The sequence below is a fragment of the Anomalospiza imberbis genome, chromosome 3 (genome assembly GCF_031753505.1).
Source record: "Anomalospiza imberbis isolate Cuckoo-Finch-1a 21T00152 chromosome 3, ASM3175350v1, whole genome shotgun sequence".
NCBI lineage: Eukaryota > Metazoa > Chordata > Aves > Passeriformes > Viduidae > Anomalospiza > Anomalospiza imberbis.
In genome coordinates this window covers 71,475,844-71,498,163 of record NC_089683.1, presented here as the reverse complement: position 1 = coordinate 71,498,163, position 22,320 = coordinate 71,475,844, and the positions used below count along the sequence as shown (strand labels likewise).

The following is a 22,320-nucleotide window of genomic DNA, read 5'->3' as shown; positions in this document are numbered from 1 at the left end:
CAGAAAGAAGCCTGCTCCCAGTGCGATGCTGCCAGCTCCCCAAATTAAAGTGTAGGAGTGATATATTCACCAGTAGTCATCCCTCATTATGCATTGTCTCTGTGAGAACCTCAGTTCACCTTAGGGTGGATCCTATTCAGTTCTGCATAAGCCCTGACAGAGCCTGCCGGAGTAGAGATTTGAATATTGATAGCTCTGAAAATGCAAGTGCTCATGCTGATGGCTGAAAGTCTAAGTGGAATAACTGAACAGGCATGAGTATGCCACCACAGAATAATTCATTTTCAAGACATAAATTGTGTTCTTCTGCAATGGGAGAGCAAAAAGAGGGGGAAGAAGAAAAAGAATAAAAATACCAAACATGAGCTCTAATGATATAGGCCTTGGTGCCTTTGAATTTTAGGGAATATTGTTTGCTTTCCAGGAATGCTCTGGGTAAGAAAAATGATTTCTAGCCTCCTGTATTTGCATTTCTTCCCTGCTCCTCTTACCTTGCTGTTGCCTTACTCTGTCTGTGTAGGACTGCCACATCAGTAGCTGTTGCCTCATTCCCTTTTTGATTTGTGCAAAGGTGGCAAGTGATTAAGCATGCCTACCTCTGTGTGTCCAGAAGGACATGCCTAGTCTAGTACGCCACTATTTCACTGTGCATTAGATTGACTTTTGAAGCAACACAATTTCCTTTGAGGAAACATTTTCAGTGTTATCTTCAGATGTAAAGATTATTTTATTTGTTGTATTTCTCTTGGTATAAATTTATTAATCTTGTAGTTTCTGGTCTTTTCAGTTGTGTCACTTCCTACACTTAGGATTTTTATTTCTTTTTATTACTGATGCATAAAAGTATAAAGCAATATCAAGAGTCTCTATTTTCACCAAAATTATTTGGTCAGTTCAGTTTCCAACACAGTTCGTGAAACTGGTGGTTATTGGTCCCACATACAGCCATATTCAAAAACTAACTAGCTAAGCAGAAAGAAGATTCACCTGACTTAGCCTATTTTACTTCCAAAACAATTATCCTACTTCAGTTGGAACTGCAACTTTTGTGCAGAGATTGTAGATCATGAAAAAATTATCTGCTAAGTACTCCTTGCTTCAAACTAGACATGTCATTTAACAAGTAAATTCTCTCCAAAGCAGCTGCAGGTGAAGAAATATATCAAATCTCACACAGATGTAAATCCCACACTCTGTGGGATGTCTGTTTTTCTTTCCTGCAATCAGTAATTATATCTCTATAGTCCTCTTAAGCAACAACTTCTGCCTGCTGAACCCTTCCCTTCTTTAGTATTGCCTAGGGTTGCCCTGCTTCAAGGATGCCATAGGCTCTCATGCACATGTGCTTCTGATAAGCACTTTTTCCTTCCTTTCTCTTACTGAAGATAGCCTCATGTTCTAATAAGGTGAACCATACACTGTGTGAGAACAGGTAACACCAAACATGTTCTCCTTAGGTTGTGTGAATTAATCAACAGCCTTTATCAGCTTGCTGACAAACTGATTTCCAAACAGCTACCATTGCACATCACCAATATACAGTGATGCTTCATTTTAACATTGCTTCTTATCAACAAGTTTAGTTTTGGATTGAAGCTAACGTGGGTAGTAAGGCAGTTTGAAGATAAGACTTTCATCTATGAACATAGCTGTAGAGACAGTTCCTGCACTTCTGGCAGCCTTTTCCCTATGCCATGTATAATCTGAGGACTTTCAGAATTTGTCAGTATATCACTGTAAAATATTCCCCTCCTTATGACCCTCTTCACTGCATATATCCTGCACCTTGCTCCTTTCCTCACAGCACAGGAACATCTGCCAGTTTATCACTTAGGGCATTTTCTTTCCCCTCTCTTTTTGTGCTTCATGATAGAATGGACCACAATGTCTGATATGTAAATCAGATTGTCTCCATGTGTCTCCCTGGGTTCCCCACTTATCTTATTACACTAGTTCAGTATCAGTGGTTCTCATTGTTTTAATTCTTTCCCTGCTCATTCACCTGCCATGAATTTGCAAGAAGGGCATAGATTTGTACCAGCAACTGCATTTAGAATCAGTCAGTATGAACAGCACCCTCCCAGTCAGGGAATCCTTAATGTCCCCAAGGTAAAATTCCAGAGTTCTTACCTACACAAAGGTACTTAAGAACTTACCTTTCCCTTCTGGTTTAAGTTAAAAATAAGATAAAATTAAATGAATATTTCTACATTTGTGTACTGTTTGCAATCAACAGCACTGGATTGTCAGACTTCGCAATTCAGGCTTTACTGAAAGCAACTCTTTTTTTCATGTCACTTCCCCAGTGATAAAACAATAATTAAGCAGTCCTAAAGCTTCATTTTTCCCATCATCTTCTTACAGTCAGAGGAAGTTTCTGTTTCTTTATTTGTGTGGTCATTTTGTCTCATAATTCTGATTTCTCAGTAAGCTGAAAGCCTTCAGGGCCACTTATTACTCTTTGGTTTTGGTGCTGCCTTGCTTACCTATTAATCACACTTTTCCTTGCTAGAGGGGTCTCATGAGATTTAGTGCTGTCACAGTATTTCATGCTGGACAATGTGCAAGAATATACCTTTCTAAAATTGATTTCAGCCAAAACCATGCTATTTCCACTGATATCTATAAACATTAAATATCAGTAAAATTAAAATGCTTTGAGATCATACACAAAAGATATTACTATGACAGGATATGAATCCTGATATCTGAAACTACAACCTTATGTTAAAATTATAAATGAAAAAGAAACCTCTCACATCAGTGCTGTAGAATGCAAATACCTACTAGGCACTGACTACATAAAACCTTCCTAAAAAGAGACAGTTTGTTTCTCATATGGAGATACTGACTAACCTTATTTTTGAAACATAGGTGGGCAAGCCATGAGGTAGTTTTTTCAGAGTAATTACAGATAACCAAATAAATCATCCCTGAAACAAACACCACAAAATATTCTATATAGCTGGCATTGATAAGCACTTTTAAAACACAAAGCCAGAAGCAGAAAATAGAGGTTGCATATGAAAACAGCACGAATTGTCTTGGATCAGTTTTAGACTGACAGGATACTGATTTAATGGGGTTTTTTCCAGTTATATATATGCATATATATAACTTTCTATATCTAAGAAGCAACAAGAATGAAATATTAGGTGTCTAACACAGAACTAATACAAAATCCACTAAAATATCACTGCTGGAGGAGCAGCATAAAGCTTGGATGTACACAGTTAATTGCCTTGTGCCAATCTCCTGAAGAAAAGCAAGCTGAAGGTTTGATCTCATGGCATGTTTACACGCACAAGAAATGGCTCTAAAAAACAAGGCCTAACATAGACGAAGAAAAAAGAAAATACAATCAGGATGCCTAACTGTGTACTATACCGCTCCCTCATAGACTAAAAAAATCTCCTGAATTAATCTCCAGTGAAAGAAAATGGATCTCCATTTGCTGTCCGTACAAGAATAGGATCCTCTCAGATTAAATTTATAGTAAAGAGTTGCACTCTGATAGAAGAGTATTTTTAGAATGGCAAAAGGTACACCAAGCATGCATTCCCATCTGAGGCAGGAATTTGGCACTTGTCTGAGATACCAATTTAAAATTAACCAGTGGTTAGTGACCAAAACTTGGTCTCATGGCAGAGGCCACTCTAACTAGAAAAGTGTTTTGTATATAAAGTTTATTTCTCAAACTTAGGAGACAACTACTACTTCCTGAAGGACATGATGAATGACAGAGCCCTTTTTATTGCTACTTCTTTTAAATCATCTGGCTGCATTTTCCCTGGACATGGGCCTAAAATGTCCTTAAATGCTTTGAAGAAATTCACCTACAGCTTCTTAACTATGGACTTCAGAGTCCATTTTTTAAATTGCAGACAGCTGTGATGCAAAATTAGAGTAGCTAAAGAAAATATGGGTTTTTTTGCAGATTGCTTGTCAACTTCACTATATGTCAGCCTTAGCATATAAATTCATAATTTTTGATAAAACAACTCACTCTTATTAAGTAAAAAAATATAGATATTTAACTTAAATATACATATCTGTGTACATTTGGGCTTTTCATTCATTTTTTTTTAATTACTACAAACTTCATAGCTCATCCTGGAATTATTGCAAGCTAAGCAGATAATAAAGGTCTCACAAAAATTTCACAAGTAAAAAACCACATTCATAAAATAGTTTTAACTTAGCACCTCAGATACTCTTCTGCTACCATTAAAAATGAAATGTCATTTGTAAAGGTTTTACTAATACGTTAAAAAAAAGTACCAGCAAATTCAATTTGGAAATAGAAGTCAAAGTCAACATTTATTGCTCATTTCCTTTTAAGATGTTACTAAAAGGATTATCTAAACAAATATATTTGTGAATATATATTTGAAATATATTTGTGAGTATTTCAATAATTTAAATGCACATAAAATTAAAAAAAAATCCCAAAACAACAAAAAACAGGTCATCTTGGCTTAATTAGGTCACCACTGGAAAATAAAATTATAACTAAAAGTATCATCAGACAAAGGTTTTTTGCCTATCAGGGGTCTCATGAAAATTCTTTGAAAAGTAAAGTCAATATTGTCTCCAAACACGATAAATATGAATCGAAATAATGGCAAGCATGAACATGTACCACTGACCAAATATTTTTCACTAGGATAACTAGAGCAGTGATTTGACATGTCTTAATTTCACTTTAAAAGTAAAATCTCACTTAATACTTGGTGATTCGTTTTAGTTTCCTACAAATATTCCAAACTCAGCAACGACAGTGACAATGACTTACTTCTCAGATTTCCCATTCCAGGAGTCAGGCTCATTCTGGGAGGCAGTGTGCTGTGATACGGTGGAGTAGTGCTGAACAAGATGTCATTTGGCAAAGCCTGGTCTATCATTGAGCTTCGAGAGCTGGCATAGGAAGATCCCCTTCGATTGCTACATATGCTTTCATCAGAGAGGGTGCGGTAAAGCGTCCTCCGTGGGGAAAGGTTTCCATAAAATGAAAACTAAAGATAAAAATAGGAATATGTATTGCTGGTTGAAGTGATTCATACAGTCATATCCCCATCATCAGTTCTTGGGAGTGTTTTTCTGGACAGACACTCTGGAATTCTTGAACCAATACAGAAGACCAGAGATTTCTTCCGCCATATCAGATCTACTGGGGCCTCAAAAGAGTTACTGAATTGAATATTCAGACTTCCTCTCAATATTTTGGAACATATCACTATGAATTAATCAGATACTGTGCAGTTTTAGCAATCACGAAATGTTAAATGAAAACTTCATAGCCTTAAGACAGCAATGTTTTACAGAAATGCATATAAGGTTACCAACTCTGGCAAACATGTATGCAAGACTACACACAGAACTGTTTAATTTGAAATGACCATGCTTTACTGTTAAACATTCTGAACTGAAATATGCTGCCACATAACTCATTGGATGATAAAAATTACTTGAGACTCTGCATCTCTCTAGATATCACATAACAGGCTAAGAAAAGAGGGTAACAGGGTTCAGTGAAAACTGCTTATGCATTTCAAAAAGTTATTTCGACCACAACCCAAATATCTACAGTAAAACAAGATGCTACTGTATTATAAAGCTGGACCATTCCACTTTGTAAGTCATTTCTCAGCACTGCAAACACAGTTTTCAGTGCATCTACAAAGCACAGTTAATGCCTTAATTATTTTACTGGCTTGTCCTGCATACAACAATTACATGTTTCTTTGTAATTAATTGTGCATTCCACGTTCCCTATGCAGAACAAATGCTTAAGAGAAATAGCTTTTGCAAACACTGAATATAGTGTAGAATCTCACATATTCAGGAAATTCATTGCTGACTTCACTGTCAAAGGTAACTGGCTCACCAATTTCAAGGTTACCACCCTCCATGCAGGCACAGCCACAGACTGTACACTGCCAGCTCCTGTGGCTGGGGCTCCTTGTGGATCAGGGCCCATGGTCTCACTTCCTTACTTAACTTTTGTTTAGGTGCCTTGGAGAGGAAGGGGATAGCAGTCATTTATCTCAGCCACACCTCCCCTCTCTTTGTTGATTCTTATTTAGGCAGCCAGAAATCCTGGCAGTTCTTGGAATCTTCACAAAACCCCTCCAATTATTGTATCAATCATAAATCATAAAAACTTCTAGGACATGACCCACAAAAATTCAAGCATATATAATGCACACTTAACATACCTCATATTATAAAATATATATCATCTGAATTTTAAATTCAACTCTGCACTTAGAAGATTCCCATATGTTACTTTTGTTCAGACATGATGATTATGCTATTTAGCATATTGTATAAACATAGTGGGTTAAGAGAGCATTGACTTAATATGGAAGTGTGACAAGTATCTCATGTAATTTAATTGCTTTGTTCTTTATTCCACATTAAGCATAGCATTCAGAACCATTTACTTTGGGGAGCAGCAAATTTTAAGATCACTATCCACGTATTGTGAACTATTAAGCATTACCAACTGCCTTCATACTATAAAGATAAGATCCAGGCTTTCCAGCAGCACTGACAATTATGCCTTCTGAGCAGCTGCCACTGATATCTACATGAAACTGACCTTGATTTCTAGCAGAATTGTTGGTACTATTACAGGGCAGAGGAAAGTGGGTTTCACGGTGAGTTTTAATATAACACGTGATGTACAAATTTGGGCCTCCTTCCTTGAAAATGTCACTTTTAACCTTTCAAATTATAATGAAGTTGCTCAACCTACACCCACCTCTGATCAAGCTAAGCAAAGACATACTTAAACAAATACTGGATTTTATAGATAATCATCAAACTAACATTTCCCAACTTTGTGGGAAATGATATTTTAGGACTTATGGTCATCCCCATAGAATAAACTTAGCTTGTACAAAACAATATTGCACTCTGTAGAGCAATTTTGGGCATACAGAAACCCATTTCTAAGGTTACTGAAAGACTGAAACACATAGAGCCAAAGAAAGTAGCCAACCTTTCTTCTCCCTTCCTCCATAGAGAGGCTGTCTGGCAGCATCAACTTCAGAAAATCTTCTTTGGACAAGACTTGCTGGCTTTCAACAATAGCATTCCTGACAGAATTTTGGAGTGGACTCGATGCAGACACAGCATCAATATCATCATACACTCTGTTGAGAAAATGGATGTTTTTAGCAAGAAATTGGATTTGAAGACTACAATCATTTTCTGTCAAAGTGAAAATTGTTAGAATTATTTCCTGGCACAGTCCACTGTTTAGAAAAAAATTTTGATTACTTTACCTTTATGAAACTGCTTGTGGGTACAAAAGGAAATTCTTAAACCACTGAGAAATGGAGTTTAGGAATACTAAAGAACAATTTAAAAAAGCATAATCCTTATTTCTCCTATCTTGCCTCTCTTTTTTACACACCACACTTCTCTATCAGTACAAAAGTTATAGTTATTTCAACATTTCCAAAGGTTCATAATTAAATACTTTAACTTTTGCTTCCATAGCAAATTTAAAAAATCAATATTTTATAGTACAATATTGCATCCAACTTCACAATCTGGCAAAATTACTATGGTCATCACAGCAACGTTTGAAGTGCATTGGCAATCAATTGCCCAGTTTAAGTATAGTTTATTATCAGCAATTTCATAAAGCTATTTAGAGAAATTAAACAGGTATTTTTTTTAATTATCAGCACATAAGAATCTAGATACAGTCAACAAAAGACTGTCAAACTGAATTATTAACTTTCAGTTCCTTCCAGTGAGAAAGGAGAGATAGGACTTCAACAGGCTTACTTGAGAATGTAATGGAAGGAACTGGAGACTGCGACTCACAGAGAACACACACTGGAAGCCACTGCTCTCTGCCAAGTGCAGCCTCATCAGTGACTGTCTTCAGCAGAGAGGAAAATAAGCTTTGCTATGGTAAAGTGTAATTCTCAGTGAATTATAACTATAGTGGCACAACATTCAGCAATTGACCTGATATTCATCATCACTGCTAATTAGAGATGCTATTTTATTTCAACATAATTATCCTCAGAGAGATATTTCCTCTCTGTGATATACAGTTTTCCTAGAAAGAAAGAGGTGAGGCAATACTGTATGCCATGGAAAAATCTGAAAATATTTTTTTATATAGGAAGTGTTGTCATATTCAATTAATAGTTCTTTAACAGAACTATCTTCTGAAGATAATTTTCTAAATTGCCATTGTTTCATTCTAAATACCCAGATTCATTATGCAATTTTATTTTAAGGCTGCCATTCAAAATAAGGATAAATTGTTTCAGTAGTTCATTGATTTCAAAATCAAAAAAAACTGTGGGAAACACTGAGGACAGTCCACTATAATTTCAATACTACTATGACCAAACTATTTATGTAATTAAAACATTGTAGGTGAGAAATGAAATCATCTCTATGTTTTCACTAAGAAACACATATAACCAGGACAGGAGGGTAGTAACCCCTTCTACTTTTGAAAATTAGGAATTTAAGAGCTTAACTTCAGATTCATATTTCATAGCATATATATTCTAGCGTGTATTTTTAAATGTTACTCTTGCCATAAATACGCACACATATTCAAAATTAGGTATTAGATAAAAATAACCCATTCCCATTAAACAAAGAATAATCCAAATTAAACATTTGAAAATGTTATATTACATCCAGTACTGCCTGCCATTTTGTCAATTTATTGAGACAGTGGCTGGCTATAGTTTATTGAGAAACAGCACCAGAAAGAAAGCAAGGACATTATCCACTAAGATGATTTTGAAGCCAGCAGGAATTTCAAGGTTAGCATCAAACAGCAGATCCAAACATTATTTTTTATGGATGCACCATTATGAAAGTATTATCTCTCTATATTTGAGATATTTCATGTTTTTCTTTGAGTTCAAGCCTTTTTCTTCCACCTAAGAACAACACATTTCTCATGGAAAATTCCAGTGTTAAGCTGCATTAGATACATAAAGTTACAGAAAAAAACCTCTGAACACTTAAAGGCAAAACAGAATCTGTATTTTTTTTCTATCCTATTTTAAAAATGATTTTCACTACCCTTCTTCCTCCAACAAAGTAAAACAGAGTGCTTACTCATGACATTCTGAAACTTCAGATTCTTCAGGTGTAGGACTTCCTTCTGATTTTTTCCATCCAATGACATATTTACTCACTGCTCCTTGTCTGTGGTAGGGTTTTGAAATCGACCCAGACATCTGTTGACTACTATTCTGCGACACTATATAAACTTTGGAGGTATCTAGGGAGCCACTCTTTTTAGAGCAGTGTGTTGATGGGCTTCCTGAATGATGTGACCCACTGGAAAAGTGAACAAAACACACAAAAGGAAAAATTAAATATGCTATGCAACAACAAATCAGAAACGCTTCGCCTGGTATGCGGCAATAATTACCACAGTTACGTTTTTCTGAAGGTTAAAATCAATGAAGCAAAATTGGCCCAATAATTTTCTACACACCAACTGTGTACAAGTTAAAGCTCTTTGAGAACAGAATTGTGATGAGTTTCTAGAACAAACAATGCATGGAATTCATCTTGCTGAAATGCCAGTGCAAACTGATGCGAATCAAAACTAAAAGCCTAAATTATATATATATATATATATATATATATATATATAATTTGTGCAATTTTAAGTAAATATGTACACACACATTTACATAAAGAACTACATAGGGAATTACTCAAATATCTCCCTCGTCATAAAACCTATGTGCTTTTCCGTTTCACAATAATTTTTCCAATTGATGCAAGATTAGCCTGTGCCTTTCAATCAGACATACTAATATTAAATTACCAGCAAATTTAACAGAAGTAAATTTCAGTTCAACAAGACAGTCCTCCAGATAATTTTAGCAGCCTCTTTTATTATGAATAATAGCACTAGTAGGCACTAAGACATACTTTAAGTGAAGACTCTAAAACCTATTTCAAATGAACTAAAGCAAACACTTCCTTGAAGAATAAATTTCTTCAAAATAACCATACAAGACAAATTCACTTATGTCAAGCATATAAGGAAATCAGTATACAAGGTATTATTTGGTTATTTTCTTGTACTGATTGACACTGAAAACAGGAAAATCAGAGGGAAAGAAGAACAAACCATTTTCTTCTATCCATTACAGAGTCAAAACCTTAACACATAGACCAAAGCTTCGATTTCAAAGTCACCATAAATGGGAACTGGAAGATAAAGGCAACTAGCTATAAAAGTGTACTTTCAACAAGATTTACAACAGATGCACCATGCACGCGTTTCATTGGCAACAAAAAAAAAAGCTGAAAATCAATCATAAATGCCGCTCAACAAGCAAAACTGTAAAGCATACATCAGAATAATGTAAATTACGGGGGATGGTATGCAATGCAGTTTCTCTATATGTAAAATTGGCCATCAACAATTTTTCTGATTTCCCTCAGCAAACCAAAAGTATATGAAATAAGTTCTTAGTGCAAATGTCTCTTTTACTTTGGGATGTTTTCCAATTTTAAAAACCTAAGCAATTTGCAAGGGTCATGTATAAGGCCTCCATAAGATCTGGGAGGAGGTCTGGCTATGCTTTCCAGGCAAACTCATCAAAAATTACTTGAAAACTGCTCATACAGGCATTTGAATACAACAAAAACATCAAAATCTTTTAAGTTCACTTTCAAAGAAGGGTAAACAGAATAAAACCAACATAAAAGAGTTATCTGTATATTAACCTATAATCCATAGCCCCTAGTTTGTAAGAAACGCATACCTGGAATGAGAGGAGATTTCACTCAGGTCTCCCATGCTGCCCTCAGCCGCATGACCGGTGGAGACAGCAGAGGCATAGTTATGAACAGCATAGATCTTAGCTGGATCATCGTCTGGCCCCGGAGCCTCCGAAGCCTCTGTCCACTGCTCCGTGTGGCAGTGCACTCCAGACCTGCTGCCAGCCAGGTGCAGAGGGGCCAGCAGAGGAGCCGGCATGCAGGGAGCCGTATCGATCCCGCTGTCCGTAGAAGCCCCCTTTATATACGTTAATCCAAGCAGCTCGGGATCCATCAGGTCTCCAGAACCAAAGTGCTTCTCATCACTGTTGCTGGATGTATTGCTGGATAAGGTGTTGCTGCTGGAGTGGCTTGAACAGCTTTTGTCCCCAATCTTAACAACAAGAAAACAAACCAAAAGACATCCCCCTCAAATTAAATAGTAAGAGATCTATTTTCATATAAATTAGTGCATTTGTGCCATTCAAAGACCATTTTATTATCTTTTTACAGTATGCTATCTATATAACTGCAAAGTATGAAAAGAGCCAATTATACCACCAGTTTCTGTGAAATGAATTGCACAGCTGGCTAGACACATTAAAGGTTGATGTCACTGCAAATAAAAAGGCTCTAGTTCCATCTTCTATCACAAATCTTAAAATCAGAATTGAATTTTCTGATTATAGGACCAGCTTAACAGCCATAAAATTGCATTTCTTAACAGTTAAAATAAGCATTTGTTAAAGCTAGAAGCCTTGGTAATTATTTGTTTAAACAAGCTCTACTGCAAATCTGAAAAACGCCAAGGACTGAATTATTGTTGGCTTTTTCTCAGTGTGGCTGAAATATGCAGCTCATTGGATCAAATCCAATTGGATGTGTGGCTAGTTAAATTGAAGCCAATTGTGACGTATGTGTACCAGATGAAAGTAACTTAAGTCATAAGGCACTAAACTAAGCATGGCTATTGAAGTGGAATAATTACGTCAGACTTTTGTGCCAATAAAGTCCAGGGGCTTTCTTATTTACCTTTTAAAATAAATTTTATAGAGAGGTGGATTCACTTATGTCTGTAACAGTAGCCAGAATAAAGGCAGATGGACTTCTAGGGCAAATGGATTTCTGTTAGGTAGGATATAAATGGGAAGGGTGACTAACTTTTTCATGAGATCCCCCTCCTAGCAGATGCTAGGAGATGCTGTTGCTCACACATAAAATGTAAGTTTACAAACAGCATACAGACTCCTACTCCATATAGCAGATTTTCCAGGTAACAAACATTATGTACTTTCCATCACTAGGCTGTTGAGGATTTTGCCATTACTGAAGACAAGCTACTATACAAGGTAGACTAGAAAATCTGTTCAGCATTCCCAACACACAAGTTACATTTTTTATAGTGCTTATTGATAATTACACTCCACGGATATTTCACGTAAGACAAAAAGCCGTATGGTAAATATAATTTTATTTTCTTTTAAAGGGTAATTAAATACTCCCTCCACAGATTAAACAAGCCAGTATAAATGAAGCTGCAAACTCACAGCTGAGTGGAGACTATACTAGTTTTATCTCCTCAATGCCCCAGACCTAAGCCCTCTTGGAATTCTGAGTTTGTAAATGCAGATTAAGCATACTTGATTCAACCCACATCTGGGTGAGCATAATATTTGCCTCCCAAAACACACAGTGGTCTTCATAAATTACTAAAATTTCTGTAAGTCCAGAGTAGTTTTTTGTTGTTGCTATTTTGGGGTTGGTTTGTTTTTAGAGTTCTGAATAACATCCAAGGAAAAAACTTACATGTGAAAGTTTGTTTGGCGACTCCTTGCCACTGCCTTCTTTCTGTAAAGCTCGGTCTTTGTAGGAGCTCAGGACTTTGGTTGATGGTGCATGCCACTTGGCTTCTGCCAAAAATAATGGAGAAAGGCACACGACTCAGCATCAGGTTTCAAACCTGTACACTCTGCAATCAGACACAGGTATCTGCACAGAATGTCTTAACAGTCCCTGTTTTCACTGTCACATCACATGCTGTCAGTGAGTCAAACCTCCACATGGGGAGGTGGCTGCATTTCAACAGGCACTGCATTGCAAAGAACATGCACTTGAAAGATACAGTGGGTTTTATTACCAGAATGTCTAGTTCCTTCCAAAGTTTCCTCTCGTTCTCTGCCTCCTTCACACTCCAGTGAGCCTGAACCTTGGTGATGTTCATGGAGTAAAGGGGACTGGCATCTTTTAATGTAAGCAGAAAATTAGGCTGTTAAGGCTTTTATCCTGTAAGATTAATTACATGATGAACTACACCACATTTTACTCTTAAAAACAAGTATTTTGTGACTTTTTAGAATAATCATAATTCCCAAACATTTCCAAAGTGTGCAGAGAAATATTTACATGCAATTTTTTAAACAGCATGCTGTTATATCTGAAGCGTGAACATGCCAAGAAGACACTGAACTTTAAGAAGAAATGTATTCATGGAGCTATATACCCAAAGGCTTTTGCAGCGAAGAACCATGGTAATATATGCTTAACCTCTTTGTGATCTAAGCTCCACAAAAAGTAATCGTAGCTTTGCAGAGTTTCACACTGAGAATGTGTAAGTTCGTACCAGATCCACTGCTTTGTATTATACTGCAAAAGCTTAAACATTTCACAAAGCAACAAACTAAAACCTACATTGTTATTAGAAATAATTGTGCTGGAAAAGAAATGACACAAGATGCATTTTGATGAGTTGACTGTCAAAAAAAAAAAAAAAAAAAAGAGCTACAGTTCTATTTAGCTGCCAAAGATTTCACTGAGTTATGTGAAATTCCTTGAAGAGTCTACAAGATACTGCATATGTATCTGCTACATGGAATATCTTATCCACAATCAATCATGCCAAAGCATTAATAAGCTTCAAGGAGTCAAGCTGATGCTCTCAATATTCACTTTTTTTTTCTGAAAAGTAGCTTCTGAAAGCCACTTGGCAAGTCTGGAATGCTTTTATATTACTCTATTGTAGATACTGCCATAGCTCAACATTTTGTAACAGGAGTGTTTTCGGTAACTGTAATATACACAACAAAGTCATAAATTTAAAGTAGTTTGGAACAGATGTCTCACATAATATTCTTGTAACATGAGTTATATTGGGGTGGTCTTTTATATGCAGATATACTGAAATTTCATACCAAGGGATTAACAGGGATGCAAAAGTACCATCTATGCACAGCCTTTTAGGAAGAAGAGACCTCTGAAATTCCTACTATTTGAGGACATATGCTAAGGAATGGGTGTCATTGAAACAAATATAACAGGAAACAAAACCTTTGAAGACCATAAAGATTTTTTTTTAGTCAAACATCTTCCTCCTGAAGCAGGAGGAGGAAGTATTATCATTTTATTCTAGTTCTGAGCTACTAGCTGATTTCTGACCTTTTACTGGGAAAATAAACCCAAGAACCATTTCTCATTTACCTGAATATAAAAATATGATCCTAAAGAGTTAAATTAGGATGACTTTAAAATTGCAGTTGCATGCATGTTACATCAAAGATCAGTAAACCTTTGTACATCTTAAAAGATATTAACAGTGTTTGAAAAAAAAAAAAAAACTCTAGAAGACCCATACAAATTGTGCTTAAGAAAGAAGATGCATGTGAGCTCTTTCAAGATTTAAATTTAAAAAATTTAAAATCACCAATACCCGTCATATCCCACTTGCTGTCTCCAGTGGCTGCTCCCGCTGGGTCCTGGGTCACTGGATGAGGACTGGTTGCTTGGAGAACTTCTGTAATGTTGATTTTATTTTAGAATCATTAACAGTGCACTGAGGTATTTGTGGGGTTTTAGATTTGAACTGGGCTGTGCTTCTTTATCAAACACATTCATTTTAATAAATAATATAGATGAAGTATGAACAATTAGTTACATCCATCTGGGGAATATAAAATGTTTATCTCAGTTTCATAAAACTTTAACAAGAATTCTAAAAGTATAGTATTTATTCACAAATAAAATATTTCCAACTGAATATATAAAAAGGCACAAAAAGAGAAAGACTAAGTGCCAAATCCTATATTCCCTAGATCTGGCTTTAGTTCTGAATAAGTGGGATTACTCAGGAGTCAGAGCAGCTGGATTAGATCTCTAAATTCATGTGTGGGAAGCTCTCATAGTGGATCAGAAATGATTATTAGTTCCTTGATTCTTATTCCAATTTTAAAGCTAGTAAAATTGGAAGAGACAATTCTAATACTTTTAAAATTTTTATTTTATTAATCCTTTGACATAGAAAAGCAACAAAAAAAATTTCAAGAAGGGTATTATTTATACTTAATTATTTACACTTTTAAGCCTCATGTCTTAACAACGTCTAAGCATTTTTGTTAGATTTCCAGACAGTTGAAATTTAATGCTTAAATTTGGATTTGATCACATCCTTTCCTTCACTTCTGTGCACATCATTCCATAACTGCAACACAATTTCCTTCAATTATCTTGACATTATCTTGAATTCAATTCCCTGTGTTTATCTTTTTTTCTTTTCTCTCCCCTCTTTTCTTTTTCATGTAGGAATGAATGTATGTACTCAGGGAGGAAATGAAGAGGTGTGGTTTTCTTTATGCAAAACACTTTCCCAGGAACATGACCTTTTAATAAGCAACATTACCATTCAGCTTGAAAATTTTAAAGATAGCAGCCATTATAATTTGTTTTTTAAAGACATTAGGTGTTATATTTTGTCTTATAGCCAATGTACAATAAATAATGTAGCACCTTATTTTTCAGCATGTCTTTCTCTGAGAAGTATTGACAGGACTGAACCTCTCTCAATTAAGTAAAGTAGTCAATAGGCTACAGCTTAATTCAGTTCCATGAACTAGTAATTACTGCCAAGAATTATGCATTTTGTGCACAGATTAGGTGACCCAGCATTAAGGAATAGATAAATTATGATCCCATGTGTTTCCACCCTTCAGGGTGATGTTTAGGACATGGTCCTCAAAGCCAGGGAAGCTTTGCGCTGTTCCAAGGCTGAACGAAATATGTCTACCTCCCATTTGCTGGTCAAGTGTGTAGGCCTTAGCCTAGTAAACGATGAGTGGCCCCAAAAGGAGAACCACAGAAATCCCATCAATGACTGCCTCACACAGTTCCTTCACACAAAAATTCCAACCATCTGCTCTCAGGAATGGATTCCAGACTCCAGGTGATAGGATGCACTGCCTACAAGTGTGACTCAGGGACGAAAGCACACAGAGACTTGGTGCAATAATCAGAAGAGTGAGTCTGCCTAAAGCTTCACTTAGGCACATGCTATGAGTAGCTGTCACAGAATTAGCCACTTTGTGAAAACAGAAGTAGAACTTAAGGATAACTTTGTATTTCTAAGTGACTAAGTAGAGGAAATTCCTTGATCAACACCAAAATAGTTGGATTGCCTTTTCAAAGCACTTAATTCTCAGGAATTGTATTAGGAGCGTATGCATTCAGCTCTCAGTCTCTAATTTCCCTCCAGGGACTGGGCACCTAAGTATTATATGTCACAGTAGTTCAATTTTTCCTGCTTAAGTCTCTTACTATATGTAGCGCACATTTCTTCTGCTTCTTCCTCTTTTTATTTCTAAATTTTATTGCTGACTTCACCCTTAGCTCATTTTCAGATCAGCAGTTAAATCTTCCCTGTTTTATCAACCTGCTTCTCCCTGCTTGCACTCTTAAACTGATACTGGGTATTTGACCCTCTAAAATCTCTTCATCATTTTCCTAGCCTGAGTCTACACTTTCACCCTTGCAAGACTACTTATAAGTACTAATCCACCTTACTTTAAACTCTTCTGTTTTAAGCTCATCTCTCTGCCAAATCATCAACAATGCCTCTTCCCATGCGGAAAGACCTTGTCAATTAGGTACCTTTCTGTTTCAAGAACTACATTCCATAATCCATACTTTTCCTCTTTTTTCATTATTTATACTCTGTATCACGTCTTCCCCAGAAGAGCACTTCTGCACTGCACATGTTTTGCTTAAGTGACACAGAAATTTCTTCATGATAAGAGTAGACTCAGTCTAAGCATTTTTTCACATGCTTTGCTGAGTGTTACAAGAAGTGCAGCTTATGTTTGTGAAGTCTTTTTGGAATCGAGTAGCATGTCAGAAAGCTTTCATATCTTTTCTGTATCAGCATACGGTATGCTTAATAAAGCTCCATAAATGCTGAAGTATTTCTAGACATTTGATATAGTGTCTCCTTATGTTAGATGTTATCAAGAATTTAATTAACAAGGTTATAGGTAAAGATTAAGTTCTGTAATGGTATTTAAATGCTTACAGAAATGCACCTCTCAATTTTTCAGGGATAGGGAAGAAGGAGAACACAAATAACACATCAGTCATAAGTGGGAGTTTTCCTTCACCAGGCAATGAATGAGACTTCTTTTCAAATTCATACTACTATTACTTGTGTACATTTCAATGTCAAAAATCATTAATTCTTTTCTATTAAATAAGGTAGTCAATATAGTGATAGCAGCATTCAATGATTTAATCTGGAATTGTTTTAAACCCATTTAAGACCAGTATTTCAGATTTTTGTATCACTCAGATATTTTCAACATGCAGTAATTATTTCCTTGGAAATCAGAACTACATCACCCCATAAAAGCATAAGCAGAAATAATTATAAACAATAAAGGACAGAGTTCTGTTCAAGACATATGTTTTTCCTAAATAATTCAAAGGTCAGATGTATTTGCAAATTTTTATCTTTAAAAACGAAGTTCCATCTTATGAAGAATTATGATTAAATTAGAACAGAGCTAACATTTAAGAACACCATCCCATCATCTAAGAGGTGTTACATATTCAAATCACAAGCTCTGCTTTGTTTAATTAAAAGCAAAGCAAAGCATAAGGGCTGGTAATGAGTTACAGAACCCTTTGAAACTATGCCAATACCTTGGTAACGAGATTAAATAATTAATTTTTAAAGGAATGAGTTCATTTTATTTACACTCACTATTTGTTTAAATAGTCTTCCAAAAGGTGGGGAACAGGACATTATTAAGATCCAAAAGTTATAAGGCAGTTTCCCACTTCACTGATTTGGGACTATCTTTTTGGGACTATCTATTTGGGACTAAAGGGAAAGGTCAGCTGTCCTCAGCAGTAGGATCCTCAGCCCACTTCCACCACAAACACCAAAAGTCACTTGTTTCAAGCAGACTGGTCCAGTGAATGCTACTTAATACAACGTCAGAATTAAAATGACTGTCAAAACGCAATAAAATAAGGTTTAAAGAACAAGACACCAAAGTTCTAGAAAGCAGAGCTTTCAGAAGTAATACACATCAGGAAGGTGACAGGCACTAACCAGAGAGTGTATTACCTTGCACCATCTGGCAGTTTTCTATCAAAGGAAGTGCTACGAGGAATGGCTGTCTGAGCCTGCTGGAGAAGCTGCTGGCACTGCAGTCTGTCAGATGTTCCTAGGATTGGAGAGGCACGAGAGAGAGGCTGCCCAGCGGGAGTCGGCACCCGATGCCAAGTGGTATTCCTTCTGAAAGGGGTTTTATACTCACATGGGGTGCCTTCACTGTCAAGTTTGTATTCCACCATGGGTATACGACAAAGTTCTGAACAACCCCTGTGGGACAAATAAAAATGCTCATCAGTCTCACAGGAGGGAACAGAGAGAGAAATCTTGCATTCACAGTCAGAAGTACATATCTATTTTGATTTCAGGTGCCCAAAGGTGTTCATACAGCATTGTACTTTGAGCACTTCAAAACTGTTACGCCAAGCAGGTAGAAAACATTTCAAAGTAAAAGATTTGCTGTCATGTGCTCAAAGATCTTTGAACTATCTTTTCGCCCTTCAAAATGGGGAACGTATCAAACTTTTATAAACTAATCTGCAGCTTGAATTTTACATAATAATAATTTTTAGAGACAAGGCACTTAGAAGTCATAAAGCATGCGGGTTTTCTGAAATAGCATTGATTGGTTTAAATTTCAGAAATAGGTTTGTTGCTTTGCAGCAAACTAAACATTTCTTGGGGGGGGGTGAGAACTCTCCTTTAGGATCCCATCTTGTCCTCACCAAATGACACAGTGCACAGACTACAACGCAAGTGATTAATTGGCACCCAAATATTTTTCAGTGTGTTTTCAAAGTGTACTTTCTAATGTCTCTTTTCCCATGGATTTGTAAGCCTGGATGAAAAACGGGGAAGTGGAAGGAAGAGAAAGATCAGAGACAGTCTGGCTTACCACCTCTGCCTGAAGTTTACGGTGTGGTTAAACACTAAGTATTCACAGACAGTGTAAACCCAGGTAAAAGTACTGGGGTAGTGTTCCACAAAAGATCAGTGTGCCTATGAGATATTTGCTGTAGACTCAGACAGCATTCAATAATTAAGTGTTACTGTTTCAGAAATTGGTTAATAGAAGCTTCACACACCCTTTAAGTCAACACTGATTATCACTGGAGATGTTTTCTATTCTCAACATTCCATCTCCATTATTTTTCTGATAGGCAGTGTGTAGTAAATCAATATCTATGAAGAGAACACTCTAAATACTCCCAAAACAATACATTAAGTATGAAATAGTGAAAATTTGCTCCTCTGTCTCAACTACAATTCTGCTCCATTCCTTAGCTGAGTCTAGATCAAGCTTTTCTTTTGTTGAAAAACCAGCATTTATCATTTGCAAAAAAATTTTAAATCACCTAGAGAAAGTGCAATAGAGTGTAAAGAGTTTACAGTCTTAATCCTGAAAATATCTTGGCTTGAATGACTTAACAGAAATGTGCAGTGCAAGTAAATTGTATAAATTCTCACACATTAAATCACTGTGCATTAAAGCTTCTGAATTAACCCTCCCAAAGAATATTTTCATTATCTGTGTTCTGGTAAACAGATTAGAAGAAAAAATATTAGATAAAAAGCAAACTGTCTTATTCAAGGTTGTTGAAGGGAAGACCCATGAGCAACTGTAGCAATTATATTCTACATACTCTGTATATGCATAGTCTGATCCACCCAAATGTTTCACACTGCTGAATTTTCTAGTAGCAAACAGGCAAGTCTATCCTGTAGGACTAAATCTCTGTCCCTGATGGCACTCAAACACATGAAAAAGTTAAAGAACTTAAAAATATAGACAACGAAAATATTGAGAAAGGAGATCAATAGCCAGTATAGGGTGGAAGACGCCTTGATGAAGATGAACCGAAGAGCTAAAATGTTCCAAAGCAGACCTCAGAATTCCTGGTTTTTCAGTGTTACTCTTTTATCAGAAATATCATTGCAAGATGCACCAATTAAATCTGACATGTCCAACCTCTGCTGACAAACCATAGTTGGACATGGTGGAGGCATCACAGAACTTTGCAATCATGATTTTCTGGTTTGAGCTTCCCTAAGGAGGTAAAACCACCCTAATAATCTCTTCTCTCAGGCATGGAACGGTGCTACAGAGAAATCACTGCTATAAAATTATCACATAATTTCAGAGGGTCAATGTGGTTTATCTCTAGCCTTCTCCTACCCTGAAATGCAATAGTTATTCAGAATACCACTTCAAACTGCCTCAGTCCATGTATCAATTTTTAAAACTTTTTTCACACTTCTGAGAATCACATGTTGGGCTCTTAAAATGAGGATCACCATAAAAAAGGTCAAGTTAAACGAATTGCACAGAATTGTGCAAACTCTTCTACTACTGAAGCATACACAGAATATATCTCTCCAGTGTAATTTTTAACTGTTTATGTTCCAAGATTATTCTTCCCTCCATCCTCATTCACTGCCTGCAATAAAGAAGGTGTAGGAGACAACAGCCCTCAGCAATGCAACCATGATCTTTTTTTTCTTTTCTTTTTTTTTTTTTTTTTTAATGAAAAGTTTTACATACAAAACAAACAGATCAAAGAATACAGAAATGACACAGCAAGTTTAATATTAGTTTGGTGCACTGCACAACTTTTCATGTGACCAAATATACACAGTTTTCCATTATTTGATGAAGAAGTTTAACAATTATGTAGCCTAAAATTTTATGTAGCCTAAAATTTCTTAGCGTTGTTTCACTCCCTTCTTCATTCCTATAAACTTTAGGCATTAGAAACAAAGCACCCTCTCCCCAGCTTTTGTTAATATGATATCAATTTTACAGTTCATCTTGGTAATTGAGGAAGTTATAACATGTAATTGTGATTGTATCCTTCTTTAGATACTCCCCATAAAGTACCCTAAATGCTGTAAAAATAGCCATGGGTTTTAAAAGCAAAAGGGACTGTTACTACTGTTTAGCTTGACTTGCTGACTAACTAACAAAAGCATGTTTTAATAATAGTAAACAATAAGCTTTCCCACGCCGATTAAGAACTGAAAATTTGGAAAATTTTTGTTTGTTTGCATCTGGAAAGCATATTCTTCCTACAAATAAAAAAAAAAATACTGAGGAAACAGTTCCTGCAGAAAAAGGCCTATAAAACAACCTTGCTTTAAATCACTATAAAAATTCAACAGTGTTGCTTATGAATTCAAAACAGAGCCCTAGAATGCTTGTTTTAACTGGCTCAAAAAAGAATTTCCATGGTTTCAGATAGCTTCTTTTGTCAAATAGGGCTTTTAAACCTTAATTTAAAAGTATCAAACTAATCATTCCAACATTTATATTAAAAAAATATGCTTCACTGCTTTGCAAGCTCTGCCTAAAGAACAGATACTGCAGCATACTGAGATAGGTAAAATTGTAATTGTAGCTGCCTCCTATATCAGGAAGGCAGAGAAGGAATTATTCCATGCCTGCAATCCCCACCTCCACTCCCTGCCATGGATCAAACTGTATCTTGCATGAAAAAACCCCACAAAAATAAATGCAATTCCCTTGTTAATATGTAATTTGACCTTTATCTAACTTTTACTTATGATTTTGTTACTTATTCCACCAGTGCAAGAATATACATTGGCACTGGTATTTAATGATAGCTTTTAAATTTAAATTTAATATATTTCTTTTACATTCACTTTAAAGGATACATAAAGACATATCTCCATTTTATGGTTTTAAAAAGATACTTATATTTATGTTAAACAACTATAGGATATCAAATGTCTTTCACAATTATATCCAATATAACATTTGAAAAACAGACTTATGGCATTTAACAAGCAAATGTGATCATATCTTAACCACACATCAGAAATTATAGCACTTCCTGCCCTTCACCATAGTTTGGTATTAATTAAATCAATGCTTCAACATAAAGCACAGACTCCTACTAATACCTCTGGTTCAAGAGCCATATAATCCTATTAAAATTTTGGTTAATAAAACCTACTCTGCAATTAAAGAGAGCATGACTCTATGATACAGCTAGCAGGTCATGACAACGTAAAAAAAATTAAGAGTCCACTATAAAAATCTGCAATATTCAAATGTTCCTGCAAGGAGCATTATGTTCTGAAAGAATTATCAAGCAGTCCATTAAATTTTTAAAACTACATTAACCAAACCTTTCAATATTAGTTTC

The 22,320-nt window shown here is 35.8% G+C and overlaps 1 protein-coding gene across 4 annotated transcripts in view; it reads right to left on the bottom strand.

Moving 5' to 3' along the window:
• The window catches only part of SIPA1L2 (signal induced proliferation associated 1 like 2), a 124,533-nt gene that overhangs the window by 11,437 nt on the left and 90,776 nt on the right, over positions 1-22,320 (bottom strand). For all 4 annotated transcript variants that reach the window (XM_068185071.1, XM_068185069.1, XM_068185070.1 and 1 more), the window contains exons 11-18: positions 18,167-18,424; positions 14,483-14,566; positions 12,917-13,020; positions 12,586-12,689; positions 10,785-11,173; positions 9,112-9,336; positions 7,007-7,160; positions 4,796-5,015 (exon numbers count right to left, since the gene is read on the bottom strand). In XM_068185071.1, the coding sequence (XP_068041172.1) occupies positions 4,796-5,015; positions 7,007-7,160; positions 9,112-9,336; positions 10,785-11,173; positions 12,586-12,689; positions 12,917-13,020; positions 14,483-14,566; positions 18,167-18,424 (1,538 nt within the window). The remainder of the gene's footprint in view (positions 1-4,795; positions 5,016-7,006; positions 7,161-9,111; positions 9,337-10,784; positions 11,174-12,585; positions 12,690-12,916; positions 13,021-14,482; positions 14,567-18,166; positions 18,425-22,320) is intronic.